At 37.1% G+C, this 18437-nt stretch overlaps 1 protein-coding gene across 1 annotated transcript in view; it reads right to left on the bottom strand.

The window, feature by feature from the left end:
- LOC128585054 (cAMP-specific 3',5'-cyclic phosphodiesterase 4D-like) overlaps positions 1-18437 on the bottom strand; it is a 288963-nt gene that overhangs the window by 208071 nt on the left and 62455 nt on the right. Inside the window, exon 2 of the mRNA XM_053590280.1 lies at positions 201-335. Within this exon, the coding sequence (XP_053446255.1) occupies positions 201-242 (42 nt within the window). The 5' untranslated portion in view covers positions 243-335. The remainder of the gene's footprint in view (positions 1-200; positions 336-18437) is intronic.

The raw sequence follows: 18437 nt of genomic DNA, 5'->3' as shown, positions 1-18437 counted from the left end.
TCTCAGCAGATGCTAGCCAGGCCACGGAGACAAACAAGTCTCCATTTGTTAACCAGCTGCGTATAGTCAGAGAACTGAAAGTCAACTAAAAGTTTCTCACAAGCCTGATCAGAACACCAGAGTATTAAACTCCAAAGTAAGCAGTAAAAAGTTACATGTATGTATTTTTAGAAAAGAAAAGTAAAACAAGAAATACTTACACTTTTGCTCCGAGAAAGGGGATCACAGGTATTTCTTTTCATCCTGGTGTTTTAAGTAATTCAAACGGGCAGTAGTTGTTTCCAACGTCAGTGTTCGTACTGCAACAATTATCCACTCAAAGGCCAACTGGAATGCTGAAAAAAAAGGAAAGGAAATATTTAATCAAGTATATGATTAACATGTACACTTTGAAATGCTGTCTTAATCTAGGACAGTAATTCTTAAATAATTCATCAGCACAGGTTAAGATGATGCTGTGTCTAAATCAGAAAAAATATACACAAGCAACATTTCTAAAACAACCTTTGTTAAACGTAAGTTAGAGATTTCATGTACCATCTGTTTTCCATTAAATATTCAAGTCTACATTTTTAGTAGCTGAAAAAAATAGGTATGGTAGTCATAACTTAAAGTCACATGATGTATGAAATGATGTAAACTTAATTGTGTATATGTTGATTCTTCCTGGGACAGGCTACAGACCCCTCAATTTTTCACTGGGCGATCACTAAAGTAGCCTTACCACTGGCAGAAGTTACTTACATCTGAAGGGAAGAGCCTTCTGAGTACTGCACCTTGGCCTCTGTCTCGTTAGCAATAATCCACAGTGCTTTGAAGCCAACCCAGTGACTCTAAAGTAAATTTAGTAAGCTCTCCCACTTTTAATTTAAAGAGGTTATGAGAAATACTTGATAGAAGTGGAGGGCAAACAGTTGACCTAGTTAAGCAATAGCAATCATTTCACAGAATATTCCAGAATAATTTCCACTTAACAGATATTGATAACCTCATTCCCTAACTAACTTCCACTTTCTACTAGCAACTAGGAAGGAGATTCTGTTTTGAGTTTTGAGGAAACATCAAATCAAACACCCACACATGTCACATTCATGTTTGACATTCTGCCACTCTTGGTCACGACTTGCGCATTCATATGGTATGCTTGCACAGGGGCTGACATGCCTTTTGGAAAAGAATTTACCAATAGGGAACAAGGATTAGGCAAACAAACTTGACCAAAACATAAAACCTCTGACAGTGTGAGTGTAGGCCTAGGCTAACGACAGCATGGAGGTCTACCATTGGATTTGTTCTAAAGCTTCTTGAAAAACTCTGGGGTTTAGGTACTACAGTAACAGTGATCAAGGTCTGAAAGAGCTGATTTTGCTAAAATGACTGAAAAAGATCAAAGTACAAAGTAGTGCGAATTATACATTTTAAAGATAAATAAAACAAAATATATATAGGCTTTGCGCCTGTAGGGTGCCAGCCACATACGCCAGGGGTGGTGGGTTCAAACCCAGCCTAGGCCTGCCAAAAAACAGCGACAACTATGGGAAAAAAAAAAAAAAATAGCCAGGCATTGTGGCAGGCGCCTGTAGTCCCAACCATTTGGGAGGCTAAGGCAAGAGAATCACTTAAACCCAAGAGTATGAAGTTGCTGTGAGCTGTGATGCCATGGCACTCTACCAAGGGCAACATAGGTAGACTCTGTCTCAAAAAATAATCATAGTAACTATATTCACTTTAAAAACCACATATACAAAAGTGGTAAAGTCTGTAGGAAACACAACATCAGCTGATGGCTGGCCTCTTCCTGGAGCAGGAGAACCTAGAGCCCTGTGCCCGTGGAGGTCCTTCCCCAAGTCCTCCAGTAACCTGCAGTGGATTTTCTCAAGGCTGAATAGACTCATTCCGGATATAAGTGTCACCCACTCAAGACTTCTAAAAATAAAAAGATACTTTCAGGGAGGCCAGAGGTCTCATAATAGCAAGGTAGAACTAGAAATAGAGAAACAAAGTGCATTATTACTAAGAATATCTCTAGAACCAACTTGGGGACTCAGAGGGAACTGAAGGACAAAGTCTTCTTCCAAGCTTGATGAAAATGCTTGCCTGGACAGCAAAGAAAAATGCACAAATGTGAGTTGCTTGTATAAATACTGTTTCTTCGAGTGTATATGGATTTTTTTTTTAAGGAATAACATTTGGAGCAAGGAGCTGATTCACACATGGGTAGTTCTCAGTCACCTTTACAGATTAGTTTTTGTAAATGCTGAGAATTTTATAGTTTTAGATAATGTGGAATTTATGTTACTCATTTAAGAAGTGGACAAAAGGGCGGCGTCTGTGGCTCAAAGGAGTAAGGTGCTGGCTCCATATGCCAGAGGTAGCGGGTTCAAACCCAGCCCTGGCCAAAAAAATACTGCCAAAAAAAAAAAAAAAAGGAAAAGAAGTGGACAGAAATAATACAAACTATGAATTAAATATATCATACCTAGGGAGAAAAAATTTCCTAGACAACTGCTATAGGAAGCTTATACATTATCAGATAAAAATTCATTCAAAATATTTAATTATTCATTTAGTATTTAGCATGTCCTTAAGAATAGCCATGAAATAGTTCTCCCTCCGGGGCTACTGACTCAATGATTAACAGATCAGTCAAATCAGACAAATAATGGATTTGACCTAATAAAATTTCCTGAATTAATTAGGTTCTTAATAAGTTTGCCATGAAATCACTTAAAGAGCATCATTAAGAGGTACTTTCCCATAGGAATTTAGAACCTATACAAATTTGCATAGGCAAATAGATTTAATTGAAATTGACTGTTAATGGGCTGGCCCTTTTCAGCCTATATTTTAGGAGGCAACCTGACCTCATTAAAAGAGTATGGACCTTGGCACCAAAGGCGTGGGTTAGAATTTCAGCTCTCTGCTGGTATTTGTGTGGCTTTAGATAAGTTTTTTGATTGCTCTGAGCTTTTCCCAATTTGTAAAGGAAATAATAATACACATGTGTGTTTTGAGCTTATTTGAGATTATGTACATAGATAAAGTAGTATCTAGAAGAATATTTGGTACATAAGAGATGCTCAACTTTCATCATCATCCCTGTTACTTTTTCCTTCTCTTAGTATCAGGTGGCAAGTAACAACAACAGTTATCCTTATTTTTCTCCTAAAAGTGCTAAACTCTTTTGTCAGCTAAAACATACTTAAGCAAATACACTTTCCAGTAAATAGTACAAATAATATACCAGTTAGCATCCCGAGAGTAAACAGAGAGCATGCTCATATTAGCTTCATTTCAGAGGGCTTTAGTAAAAAGACTAAGAAGATGTGGGCAGAGCAGAGGAATCCATAAAAAATGGAGCATTACCTGGGCAATGCTGGAGTCTTTACCTCACCAGGCCTAAAGGAACAACTAGCTGCCAATAGCTAAGAGGGGAGAGTCATATAAAGTGGGCTGCCTAGAAAAGGGAGGCTGCTGTCTGGGACACAGATGGCCTCAGGTGACCCTGAAAGGGAGGTGAAGAAACACATACAATCTCCTTCTCCTCCATCCCTCTGATCTCCTGCTGGGACTCCCTACTGGCCATATGCAACTAAGCTGGAGGGTGGGACTCCCTACTGGCCATATACAACTAAGCTGGAGGGTCGGATTCCCTGCTGGCCATATGCAACTAAGCTGGAGGGCAAGGAAGGATGATGTGCCCCTCAGCCTTCAAGGACAAAATGCCACCTTGGGTAGGGCAGGGAGAAGAATGGAGGGGAAGTGGAAGATGTGCCACACAAATTTGCTCTGCAGTCTATGAAGACGATTGCATTTTTCTACCACCGCCATTCATCCTAAGAAAAATCTATCATGTATCTTTTAAAATCTACCATTTATCTTTAATCTTTCCAATACCCTGTGAGGTAGGTACTATTACTCTCTTATCTCCACTAGACGAAAGAGGAAATCAGCTCCAAGAAGTGAAGTAAACTGCCCAGGAAATAGTAGAAGCGGGATTCCAACCTGACTTGTCTGCCTCTGAACTCCATGTTTTTGTCTATTCGGCCACACTGCTTTGCTGCTGATGGCATGAGGCAGGCATTTTAATTATCAATAAATGGTAATCTCTGCAAATACCAAAGCTGTACCTAAAGCAAAGAATGTTTGATAAAAGATTTCTTCTCAGAAAGGCAGTTATCTCAGTTCCTAGAAGATCCTCCTTTAACAAATACAACAGAAAAGCTTGTACTGAAAAGAAAGCCAGGCAAGAGACCACTTGCATATGCAAACTACAGTGTGATAGGAGTTTGCACATAAAAGTTAATTGGGAAAAAGGAAGAGTCAGCTCCTGCAGGGAGAGCACTTTGGAAATAAAAATGAAAAGAAGGGCCGGGTAAGATAGATGGTGCTGAAATATTCAGAGACAGAATCTGAGCTGCAACACCTTTATAAATTTTGCTGCTTTGATGCAAGGATAAAGGAGTTAAGACAGGTTGTTGCCTAGAGATTAAGGATTTATACAGTAGAAAAAGCCCTGAACTGGTCACCAGAAGAAATAAGTTCTACTTTCCTCAGTATGTTATATGCACAAGCTGTATGGTATTAGGAAAAATCCCGTCTCTTTCCTGCTCTACCTGTTGCTTGCTTCTCTGTAAAGTGGAGATAACAGTAACTCCACAATCCAGCTCACAGGGCTGTTGGGGGATTAACTAGATAATATCTTAGGAAGTTTTCTGGAAGCTCTTAAGTTCCTTGCAAATATAATTCTATTCATTGAAACAGCAAATGCACCAGTCCATAGTGACACCCTTAAACATAAAAGTGAAAAGGGGCTCCAAAGATCCACAACTATTAGGGAGGCTCAGTTAGACAGTTGCTTTATATTTTTTCAGAAGAATTTTCTATTCTTCCCCTCTTTTGTAACTAATATCGTATTCTTCTGCACAGTAAGTCAATTTATAGAGCAACTGCTGAATTATAAAGCCACTCAGATATGTTAATTTGAAAAAAGTTTAATGAGCACCTTGTATGTGCCAGGCACAGTATTAAGCTCTTGGATAAACACCAAACTTTCTTGATTCCAGGGGAAAGAATTATTTGGGTGAAGCTGCCTATGAATAATCAAGAAGCAACCAATTACATATGTCTCCAACATAGTGTCCCCTCCTACTCATTAAATGATAGATTTGTCTAAGACTGTATAAAATAGACATCAAAATGACCAAAAGATTGACAGTCAATCTCTTCCTTTAATTAGATTCTAATCTAAATGAAGATTGACAGTCCACCAATCTCTTCCTTTAATTAGATTCTAATCTAAATGAAGAATAAGACCAGCTGTGGTCACTCACTCCTATAATCCCAGCACTTCTGGATGATCATTTGAGGCCAAGAATTTGAGACTACCCTGGGCAACATAGCCAGATCCCCATCTTCAAGTTTTCTGGAAGCTCTTAAGTTCCTTGCAAATATAATTCTATTCATTGAAGCAGCAAATGCACCAGTCCATAGTGACACCCTTAAACATAAAAGTGAAAAGGGGTTCCAAAGATCCACAACTATTAGGGAGGCTCAGTTAGACAGTCAAAAATTTTAAAATTCAAAATTTAAAATTTAAAATTTCAAAAATTTTAAAAATTAACTGGGTGTGGTAGCATATGCCTGTAGTTTCAGCTACTTAAGAAGCTTGAGCAGTAGGATCTCTTGTCCCCACAAATTTGAGGCTGCACGGAGCTATGATCATGTCACTTCACTCCAGCCTGGGTAACAGAGCAAGATCCTATATCCAAAATAATTGAAAATAAAAAAAGATGTACATATGGCATACATGAAGAGGGAACTGTGTTTACTATAAAAGACAACCTCACAAAAATATAGCAAAAAATAGGATCAACTTATCAGGGCTTACCCAGCAAAGTGTCTGTAGACAAGAACATGGGAGGAGGACATACAAGGACTAAATATTCAATAACTCAATAGAAAAGAAGCATACAAGGAGGGAAAAACAGGTTTTCCATGGGAAAGTCTGAATTACTGCCTTAGGCTCCTTAATTACCACTAATTTGCCCTCCACATACACGAGGTATATAATTTGGACATTTGCTTCTCTGTCCCTCTGCTAAATCTGTGGCAAAACAAAGAAAGCCCTAATATCTCTATGTTCCTTCTAACATTGTGAATTAAGAGAAGGGACTCCTTAGCCCAGACCCAAAGACAAAAATAGAAGTTTCCTGCTATTTACACCTTTTCCCTTTTTTTCCAGGATATCCTATTCAACCTCTCTCTCTACCTTCTGCTAGAGGCTATGGAATCCGAGATCTAGAATGAGCTTAGGGTAAAAATGAAGTAATTAAGGTATAGAGAACATTAACCACCTGCCCAAGATTATAGAGCTGCTGGCCCAACACAGTAATTAGACTGAGGCCCCTGTAATTCATACCCAAAGCTCTGTCCAGTTGATGATAACAACCTGTGCATGGGTTTTCCTAAAACTAGCTTCATAGGTCAACCCAGATGTACTTTGCAGTCTTCCCAACGGAGTTTAAAGTTTCAGGTCTTAACAAAATCAGTGCAATCTACCTGCAACCACAAGCACAGGGGCCGTCCTGTATAATCAGGCAGCAGCTTCTGCTAGTTAGGGACCCCCCAGGGATGGGCTCAGAGGTACTAGAATGGTGTGTTTCAACTAGAGAAGGCGATCGATCTGTGATTTACATGTTCAATCTGACTTCATCTCACACTCTATTCCCTAACACCATCTCTCCACTCTAATCAATATTTCCAACACCTGTGACCCCTGCTAGCCCTAAATTCATGACACTAGATAGTTCCTCTTCATTTTTGTAAACTCTTCCTATTCTTTAAAGCCCAGCAAAAACCCTTTATTCTAATAACAACTTCACCTGCTGCTCCAAACCCAATAAGTTTCTACTTTGCCTGAATTCCAACAACAAAGGATGTATATTTTATACCACAAAATCATCTACTACCAGACATTTTTCACTGTTTTATGGGTTTAATCATTGCTTCTTTGACTGGGGGTTGAATAGGTACATTGTAACACTTCTTCCATATTGCAGATTGTAGGATTACAAAACAAAATTCCTTAATACTAAGAACTATTACCATTCTTTTGCCATATCGATAGTGTTTAACATCAAGTACAGTCGATAACCACTTATTAAAATATATTTTAAAATATATTAGTAGGTGTAAATTCATAAGAAAAATAGCAAATTATAGCAAAATATGGAAAATATTTATTCTCACCATCAAATAAATGAAAATTAGAATCTCAAAGTTTCTATTTGTCTCAAAAATTAGAATAGTTTTCCTCTTTTAAAATAAAATACTTAATAATGGTGTATTTAAATGCATATAATTAAATATGCCTTTCATATATTGCTGGTCAGCTTCCAAAATGATGAAAGTTTTTGAAAAGAAATTCAATGAGGCTTGGCTTCCTTAGCACAGTGGTTATGGCAAGGGCCACATGCACCGAGGGTAGTGGGTTCAAACCCAGCCCAGGCTAGCTCAACAATGATAACCGCAACAAAAAAGTAGCCAGGTGTTGTGGCAGGCAACTGTAGTCCCAGCTACTTGGGAGGCTGAGGCAAGAGAATCACCTAAGGCCAGAGTTGGAGGTTGCTGTGAGCTGTGACAGCATAGCACTCTATTGAGGGCGAAATAGTGAGACTCTGTCTCCAATAAAATAAAAGAAATTTAATGATAAGTACTGAAAACTTCAATGGTATTGCACACTTTTATATAATAATTCAGAAAGTAACCTGAAATATGGAAAGTGCTTTGTATGCAAAATAATTCTTAGCTGTGTTAGTTATAATAATGAAAATTTGGGAACAACATAGATATCTAATAGTAAGAAAATAACAAAATAAAATATGAGGAACCTCGTGATAAAGTATGCAGTTAAAAATATATTTTACAGGGCAGCGCCTGTGGCTCAGTGAGTAGGGTGCCGGCCCCATATGCCGAGGGTGGCGGGTTCAGACCCAGCCCCGGCCAAACTGCAACAAAAAAATAGCTGGGCGTTGTGGCGCGCGCCTGTAGTCCCAGCTGCTCGGGAGGCTGAGGCAAGAGAATCGCTCAAGCCCAGGAGCTGGAGGTTGCTGTGAGCTGTGTGAGGCCACGGCACTCTACCGAGGGCCATAAAGTGAGACTCTGTCTCTACAAAAAAAAAAAATAAATAAATAATAAAAAAAAAAAAGAAAAAATATATATATTTTACAGGGCGCCGGTCCCATATGCCGGAGGTGGCAGGTTCAAACCCAGCCCCGGCCAAAAACCACAAAAAAAAAAAAAAATAATAACATGTGTGTATATATATATATATATATATATATATACATGTTAAATTTACTAAGTATAGAGTATAAATGTCTGAACACAATAACTAAGAAAATGTGGTGAAGGCTATGTTAACCAGTTTGATGAAAATATTTCAAATGGTATATAAAACAAGCACATTGTACCCCATGATTGTATTAATGTACACAGCTATTATTTAATAAAATATATATTTCTTTTTACAAGGTATTTTAATTTGTGAGAAAATGGTGTTATAATGTTAAATGAAAAAGGCAGGATTGAAGTTGAATATGTATGATCTTATATAACTAAACTATGCACAAAGACTCAAAAGAAATTTACAAAATATTAGCAGTCTCATTTAGGTACTGTATCTTGTTTCTATTTTCTTGGTGTCTCAAATTTTTAACATTTGGGAAAAATGAATACTTAAAAAAGCTGGATTAAAAGCAAGTCTTTGAGTCACTAAGCATAGCTTCCTACTTCAGAGAATAAACAGAAGTGATGGCTTTGGTTTATGTGATTGGGGTGTGGGCCTTATTTCCCTTTTTCCTTCATTTATTTATGTGTGAGTGCTCAAGTTTGGTATTTCACATATAGTGTCAGACTTTGCCCTTGGGAATCTATAGACTGAGAAAAAGCTTAGTTAGGAAAAAGATGACCAACATTCATTTCTCTCTCCCTGATTTCACTATTTCCATCTGCCATTTGGGTATCAATTGACTTCCCATTTTCTTCTGGAGCTGGTAATGATATCTATAAAAAGAAAATCTTCAGGTTCCACTCCACCTAGAAAATCAATCAGTACCTGAGCTCTCCCTGCTGTGCTCATTTCTTGGAAAGCAAAGAAATGGAAAAAGTATAAGCAAAGTATATGGAAAATAGACAAATGCAAATAAAAAAATGAATCAGCACATAATAAATTCAGGTTTTATAGGACCAACAGCTTTATATTTTCATATTACTATAAGTCGGAAAAAATGCAAAGTGAGAGGGAAAGTCTGATACAATTAGCAACAGAAATATTCAGAACATAACCTTAATAACAAGGCTCTTTACCTAAGTTTAGCTTAAACAAGTTTTGTTCCCTTTCAACTGTTCAAACCTCTTAATGTCTCCCTGAAAATTCCATCAAAAATTGTGTCTGAGCACTCTTTTATCAGTGCTTCCCTAACGTAACTACTATTTGAATGCTATCAAATGCAGATTGTTTTGCTCTCTATGAACATGTCAGAACTTCCAGGAGAAGTCCCCAGGAATCTACTTCTGATCAGTTCCCCAGATGTAGGATAATATTTAGAAATAAACATATCCCACATCAAGCACACAAAGTGAACTCAGTTTGAGTTTAAAATGACTTGCTATTCTTCCAGAGGCTTAAGGGACCTGGGCCCCCCTGGGACACACGCAGAGTTGGCTTGCCTGGACTTAAAAATTCCACAAGCCCATTCTGTGTACCCCGTGAAGCCTGAGATCAAAGGGCATGCCGCCTTTCCTCAGAGATACAGACCAGAGGGTTGACGTATGTTAACAACATATTGTCAGAGGTCTATAGGTGCTCTGCCCTGAGGGAAAGACACAGTTGTTATTTCATACTGAGTAAACTGAGTGAATGCTTGAAGATACTCTTCCATTAACTCTGTTCCCCTGTGGCTACTTTCTTCTTTATGATTCTGTTTAGACACCTGCCCAGAGATTAGTCAGTGTCTAGAAGAAGATGTTTACTGCAAAAGTGATTGTGTTGATGTGGTAACAGGATATTTCCTTTCAAGTTGATTTCAGATAGGTAAATTGAGGTAATGGTGAAAATAACAGATAATAGATTAAGTGTGTACGTGACTAGAAAGGTATACAATCAAATCCCTAAATAAAGAATTTTGCCACACGCCATCTCATCTCATGTAGTCTGTTTCTTGACGTAATAATTACAGGAGCGAGTTTACACCCATGGCAAAGCTGCTGTTCATTCGCATCTCTGGTCACGCAACACCAGACAATAATCTTCATGACTCGTGCAGAGCACCATTCTGTTGATGGGCCCTTGGGGACCTCTGTTCTACATCACATTCCTTGGTAACTCACTAGTTTTCACCGTTTCAGCGCCATATGTCTGCTTTCTCATCTCCATGTCCTGGGTCTTAACTTTTTCTCTCTTCCTCTTCTCCCTACCCCTTCTTCCTTTATTAGCTACTGCTTCTTCAAGACTTAACTCAGGGGATATCTCCTCCTAAAGAATTTCCTGATTCTCTCAGCATCCCAGCCCACCCCCACTGCCAGTCTGAAGCAGTGTCTCTTTCCTCTTGTTCCATAAGGCTTCCTGAATGCCTCCAACAGTATATTAGCCAAATGTATGTTGAAATGATCTATTTACCTGTGTGTCACTGCTGCCTCCACCCAGGACTCTAAGTCCTCTGAGGTTGGAAAAGATTTCATATTTATATATGCAATCACAACATAAAATATGCTCAGAGAATGTTTACGGAATTCTGCTTCAGTGAATGTTTACGGAACTCTGCTGCACTGAACTGCTTCCCTTGACTAGAATTATGAAAAGGAAAGCACATTTTGTCTCTAGAATGAAAACAATCATATCTTTTACTTTGTAGTTAATGATCATATAAAACCGTCATTGAATTTCCTTCTATTCCTCCCAAATGATAGCAGCAATCCTTCCTACAAATTCATGCCCAGACATTTACTAGGCACTTGTGGTATGCAGTGAACTATGGCAGGGTCCAGGGACCCAAAGATAAATATAATAAAAATCTCTCTCCATAAAGAGCAGCAAGTTTAGTGGGAGAGAAAACCAAATAACACAATGTACTAAGTGCTCTGCGGAAGCTCAGGATAGCTAGTGTGGGATCCCCAGGAGGCAGTAAGTGATTCATACATTGAATGGCTTCAAAGCCCATTGTGAATTATTCTGCTCTTATGAACACTGTGCTTTAATTTATTCAAATGCCATTTCATATACTGGTGTTTTTCCCCACGTAGAGGAAGAGGAACATGAAAGTAGAGACTGACAGTTCCTTTCATCTCTTTTCTGCATCCAGTCTAATCTTTCTTGCCACAGAGGTGGTGTCCACAGAGCTTGATGCCCAGATAGTGTGCTGAAAATGCCCATTGAATGAATCATGGGCAGGCAGTCTCATTTACGTAAGAGAACACAAGCCACTTTTGACGTCAGCACAAATTTATTAAAAACTAATTGACATTTTAGAAAATAAAAGTACATCATCAGTGTAGCCTAATTCTTCACTCCCAAGGGTATGGAAATGCCACAGTACCGTCTCTTTCAACACTCACCTTGACTAGTATTACAAAATGGTCCAGCTGAGTCATTTAGCAGTAAGTCAATTACTTCTCGTTCTGGGACTCCACGTTTTATGGCCTTTTCCCCCATAATTGTAGCTCTCTATACCACAACTTTTCATCCTAAATAAAAGACCAAGGTGCTTCCAATTCATCTCTAACAAATGTAGGGTCTATTGCTTGATAACACCTGGCCTTGGTTTTAGCTTCCTGCTGCAGAGAAGAAAGTTACGACACAAGCTTCCATTCAATAACTTTCCTAACCATACCTCCCTTACATTGCCTCATGGTGCCCTTCCTGCCTGGGCAGTGGGTGGTGTCTGGAGCAGTTTTGTCCTGTGAATCATAGGACAGCTCTATGAGTAGTCTACTGCCCTGAGGCCCAATATGGAAGGAGCCTCTGGGATGTGTCATCAAAGGCTAAATTATAACAGACCCATTGAGAGCCTCAGGATAAAAATCCCTGAGTCACCATGAGAAAAAACAAAATGATATTAGCACACTCCTCATAAAATCTCTGGTCCAAGCTCCTCACTATTCACAAAGAAAAGTGAAGTTCATGGAGGCATTGAAGCTTTTCTCTTTTTCAACATTTTTCTGTTTCATATCATATTTAAGTTTGTCATTTGAATACTTTTAAAATTTGAGAAATGTTAGAGTGACATTTGATTCAAGGTTGTAGAATGCACGCACAGACTGTAGTCTACAAATTCTGTAGTCTACAAATATTAATCTACACTTCCCATTGTGAAATCGGCTCTAAACCATGAATCATTCTCCCTCTCTAGCTAAAATAAGAAAAGCACTTACAGACACAAAGATAGATAGATAGATAGATAGATAGATAGATAGATAGATAGATAGATAGATAGATAGATAGATAGATAGACAGACAGATAGAACTCAGAGAGAGAGATTGAGAGAATTTATCTTGTGGATCTGGCATTCTATTGTGTATAGCTTTCTTGATCTGAGTTGTAGAAGTAAAATTATCAACTTTAAATAATCATCCTTTCAGAAATTCCTAATTTTTTTACTCACATACTCCTTTGTTCTTTAGTTGTTTCTGTTTATCAGTCAGCAATGAATCTTAATTTTTATTTTCCTGAAAAGTCTACATTGTGAATAGGCCCCATAAATAAAGGAAAATTACAACTGAATTATACGTATTTGAGACCTAAAAATACTATTGGTTCAGACAACTTAGGACATGAGAATTTGAAGAAAATTAACCAGAGTTAAAATAAAGACAAAAGAGACAAAAAGAGTTGGGAAAACATCATGCAGATTTTACTTAAGGCAGGTGCATAAAAGTTGTTCTAATGAGGCTTCAGTAGAACAACTTCTATCTTAGCACCAAGCAACTCAGAAAATACCCTTAAGCGATCATTTCTCCCTGATTAACAATTGCTACCCAAGGAGTCGTTGCCCATAAACTATACAAACAGAAGAAAAGCAATGCATAAAATGTAGAAACTCAATGTTAATTAAAAGAAACATCAACGAGGAATGTAACACAACAAAAAAACCAGAAAAACCTAGGAGTTAAAATTGTATATGCCTCTTACTTTGGAGGAAATTTTTAATCAATGATAAAAGCAGTTTTTTAAATATTAAAAATAACAGCAGAAAAGAAGGTTGCACAAAGAATTTGGATTTATTTTTTTTCATTTCAAGAATTTTAGTATTGGAGGCACTCGTAGCACAGTGGCCAGCCACGTGCACGGAGGCTGGGGGGTTCGAACCCGGCCCGGGGCCAGCTAAAACAACAATAACAATTGCAACAAAAAAAATAGCCGGCCATTATGTCTGACGCTTATAGTCCCAGCTACTTGGGAGGCTGAGGCAAGAGAATCACGTAAGCCTGAGAATTTGAGGTTGCTGTGAGCTGTGATGGCAGCACTCTACTGAAGGTGACATAGTGAGACTCTGTCTCAAAACAAAAAAAGAGTTTTAGTATTCTACCAGTGTATTATGGGCATTGAAGGTGACAAATTCAAAGTGAAGATCTATTAAGAGTAAGTCATAAATTATACTTTTCTGGGCACAGCACGGTGGCTCATACCTATTATCCTATCAATCCTAGATCCTAAAACACTGGAAGGCCAAAGAGGGAGAATTACTTGAGCTCAGGAGTTCTAAAACCCATTTCTACTAAACCCCATTTCTACTAAAAACAAACAAAAAAAATGAACCTGGCCTGTGGTGGGTGCCTATAGTCCCAGCTACTCAGGAGGCTGAAGCAAGAAGATTACTTGAGCCCAGGAGTTTGAGGTTGCAGTGAGCTATGATGATGCCTCTGCTCATCATTTTACTGTCTCAAAAAAAAAAAAAAAAAAAAAAAGAAAAAGAATAATAATAATGCTTTCCTGCCATGAGAAAGTTACTTTCAATATACTCTTTTTCTTTCATATTCATGGTATATGTGGCAGATAAAATCAAGTCAGCCCCTTTAGTAGAGAATACCCTTTTTAAAAAAACTGCTTTCATTTTTGTGGATTTATAGCTTACCCAATTCAAAACAAAGAACTTTAAGATAACCCATAAGGAAGGGCAAATGACATGAAAGATGCTGATTTTGAGATGAAGGAAGAGAGAAATTAGTGAAATATTATGGGTTTTAGAATATCCAGTTGTAGCTGGATTCAAATTCAATTTCAGCAATTTTCAAATTTTTTGTGCCCAAGAGGAACTACTTAACCCTTCTGAATGTCAATTTCATGGTCAATATAAATATAGATATTCAGACTCATACTGCAGGGCTGCTGTGATGATGAACCTACATGTCAGCACGTACTAAACCCTGTACCAAGCTCAAAGAAGGTGCTCCTTGAATGTTTGCTTCATGCTACTTTGTCCTCTGAAGCATCTTTAACACCAAGAGCCTTAATGAGCCCTAAGAATCAAGGCTAATTACAGTTATAACTAATATTTCAAATTGGAGGACAGGGGAGCTCAAAACTCATTGTGCAATCTATTGGTGATAGAGGTAAGAGCCTTGAATTATGGTCTACTTTTCTCAACTCAGAGTAAGCAAATTGGGATTTTTAGGAAACTCAGATTTTACAAATGCTGTAAAACTATTACATTAAAAATGCACTCTTCCCAGGATTGTTATTCTGCCATTACACTGCCAGAAAAATGAGAGGAGCCCATCCTAATTCTAGAGACACACAAGTATGGTACAAGATTTACTGTTTTGTTTTGTGTTTGTTTTGTTTTGTTTCTATGTCCAATCCTAAGCTTTTCCATAGCTACCACTAAAGTCACATGAACATTTCAAACTTTAGATGCAGAGATTTGAAATCCTTTTCATTCCAATGCTTCCTTTTTCAAGGACTCATTGAATGAGCCTGAAAATGAACCCTCTCACTTTTCCAGCAAAAAGTTAATCATAACACCCATGGTCAGCTGCTAGCAGCAGGCAGCTACCAAGTTTCTCAGCAAATCTAAAAGACTCTAAGTGTAGAGAAAGAACATGTAGAGGACCTGACACACAGAAGGAAGCTCACCTTGATTCACCATGGCCCCCATGATTATCTGAATAGCTGTTCAGAGTATGGTCTCTCTAACTGGAGCCTGTGCTGAATCATTGCCTTTTGTGTGGTACCCATCTGGCACCTGAAATTAGATTTTGTTCTAGCTTCATTCATAATGGTGATGAGCGATGGATGTGGGATTGCACAACAGTAAAATGACATAAAGATTATTTTGCTAATAGATGAATTTCTTAGTGAAAATGGAAAATGGTAGGTTTTTTTTCCCTAAGCATCTGGCTACTTTTTTTTTTTTTTTAAGCACCAAAGGGCTTATTAGCTCAATTTTTCAAAAGGACAATGACACTTGAGAAGCCAGAGTTTTATTTTTAAAGATCTCTATAATTCATGAAGAAATAATATAAGTGAAAGCATGTAAGTTGAAAAATAAAACTAAATTAAATGTCTGAAATTGAAGTGGCCAAAGCAAAACCTTGGGGTGAAAAAGGTCTTGAGTTTCCAATCATCTAAATCCTTCCGTTATGAAGACCGTGTCATACCATACCACACCAAAGATACTGTTACTGATCATCCTATTATTAATTATTACTTGAGAAGGAGACATTGTAGCTTCAGCAAGAGTTGGGTACCAGCCTATCTGAAAAAGACAGATGTCTGAGTTCCCTAAAAGTAATTCCTATTACTTGCTTATGCCAAGAGAACAGAAAAAAAAGAGTATTATTAAACCAGCTTCAGACACTTCAAAAGTAGAGGCAGGAGAGATACACACCAGATCATTCCAACAGAACTCAACTGGAAAATGACACCTGAATCAAAGTCCCTTTCACCTCCAACACTATGAGAATAATAATAATTGTATTACTATAATTATAAACATTTACCGAACATTTATGATATGCCAGGAAATGTTCTTATCATTATGAACTAAGGTAATTCCCACGAAATTCTATAAAATAGCTATGATGTTAATATCCAATTTTCAGATGAAGAGATGAATGCCAAGAAAGGTTAAATAACCCACACAAGTACATGGCTAGTAAGTTTAAGTCCAGGATACAACATTTTGTCTGTACTAAGAGGCCATTTTGTTTTTTATGGAAGGGACCAGAAGACAATAAAGGGGAGAAAAACTGTTCTTTTATTTAAATTAATTGAATACTTACCCAAAAGAAACCATTCTAATTCCTAAAACAATTAAAGTTTCAGGTTTTTTTTTCTTCCTTTATCAATAGTTAGATCTAGAAAATTAGCTAAGGGAAATAAGAAAAGCTATACTGTTTCCATATTAGAATTTTAATGAGTACATTTTGACCCTCTTACAGATGAAAGTCAATATAAATGTACAAAACTTCCAATATAAAATAGAAATTCTCAATCCTTTTATTTCATTTTTCTTGCTCCCAAATTAACTTTGAAGCAACAAAACAAATATAACAATGGGAGTTACATTTGCAGGAGTGATGTCAATTTAGGGAATTTCTATGAGATAGCCCACAGGATTGAGACTGTTCATGAGCCAATACACTCAGAAGTACAAGAGTTTAATAGTAAGAAATCTAATAATATAATTTATTATACAGTATTAATAAATCAAGAGGAAAAAGAAACACACTATCCTCTCTATGTATATCTAAAAAGTATACAAAAAAACTTAACATTGAGCCCTGATTTTTAAGATTTAATAAAAAGGGATCATAGACATACTTCCTCCAACAGCCAACGTCTTACCTAGTGATAACAGATGAAAGGTGTTCTCATTAAAGTCAGGAGCAGCAGCAGAACGCCCACTATCACCATCTCAGTTAATAATGTGTTTAAAGCACTTGCTAACAAGTCTAATGAAAGTGAGTCATAAGTACTAGAAATGATAAGGTGAGTCTAGCATTAAGTGAAGATCACAGAGCTCTCTCCTTGACAAGCTCCAAAATAAGGAGAAAAAAGTAGAAATCAATACGAAGGTAAGTAATTGATTACAAATCGATGTTTTCCCACATAACTATAATCGGAAATGTGAACACCCCCATACACACACAGAGAGCCCTAAAAAAGTAGGCATGAAGATTTCTTGGTTTTTGCTTTCCTTCTTTCTTTAAGAAACTAGAGGGGCCATTTGAAAAATGAACTACAAAACCTTATTGGAGCACATAAAAGCAGTCATAAAAAGAAAGAACATGTTTCTGAAGAGAAAAGTATATGCAATTCCAACCATATGCAATCTAATCTGAATTATTTATCCATATAATTGTATTTAAGGATTTTTATGAGCACTTTCATACACACACAAAGGAAGAAAGAATAGGGTCCTAAGCCCAATCTCCCTAACACCTAGCTACAAAAAAATCAGCACTTTCTCTAAACTTTGCTATACTCTCAAATTGCCCTTCTTCATCATCTCCCCCTGCTTGTGTATTTTAAGACAGCATATAAATAAATGTGTTAGAATATGCAGAAAATTTCTGGAAGACCATAATAAAGGAGTAATTTCTGGAATAATTACAATAATTGATCCTGGCACCAGAAGAGAATCAACTAAAAGTGAATAAAAACACCAAAGAGATACAACAATGTATAAGAATTTGATATTCAACATAAGTAACCTTTTTTTTTGCATATAGAACATAGGTTAACTAATCATAGTATGGGGACAACTTGATAATCATTTCAGTGAAAAAACATAAGACCTTCCTTCATATCATACCAAGATAAATTCCAGGGTGAACTCAAGATTTAAATATGAAAAATGAAGCCATAGAAATACTCAAAGAAAATATACATGAATATTTATTTTCTCTAATGGTGAGAACAGGCTTTCTAAGCACTATTTAAGGCACTTTCCCAATTGTATAAACTAAGAATAAAATGTTTTAATTAATTTTAAAATGAAAACTTTTATATATAAAAAATTTTTTCAGATAGGCTATACAAACTGGGAAAATTCAACATCTTTTATAGACAAAGAGTTACAACAGGTTTCTCTTAAAAGTCAGTGAGAAAAATAAATACGTCCAGCAGAAAGAAAGACAAAGGCCACGAACAGGCAAATTCACCAAAATGGGCAAATTAAAATTTTAAATTAATATATGGGAAATCAACCTCACTAGTAAGCAAACAAATAAAAAATAAAATAAAGAGATGCCCTATTTTATCTACCACATGATACATTAGAAGAAAAAGTAATAAGCAGACAACCTTACTGTGACTTAGCTTCCTTCCCTGTTAAGGCTGAGAGAACATTATTACCTGTTGCGACCACATAAATGATCACACAAGACACGATTGAAGTACACACTGCAAGAGGTGAGGCTGACCACAGGTGCA

Source organism: Nycticebus coucang, chromosome 1, assembly GCF_027406575.1.
Source record: "Nycticebus coucang isolate mNycCou1 chromosome 1, mNycCou1.pri, whole genome shotgun sequence".
In the NCBI taxonomy this organism is placed as follows: Eukaryota; Metazoa; Chordata; class Mammalia; order Primates; family Lorisidae; genus Nycticebus; species Nycticebus coucang.
This window is presented reverse-complemented; position numbering and strand designations above follow the sequence as displayed.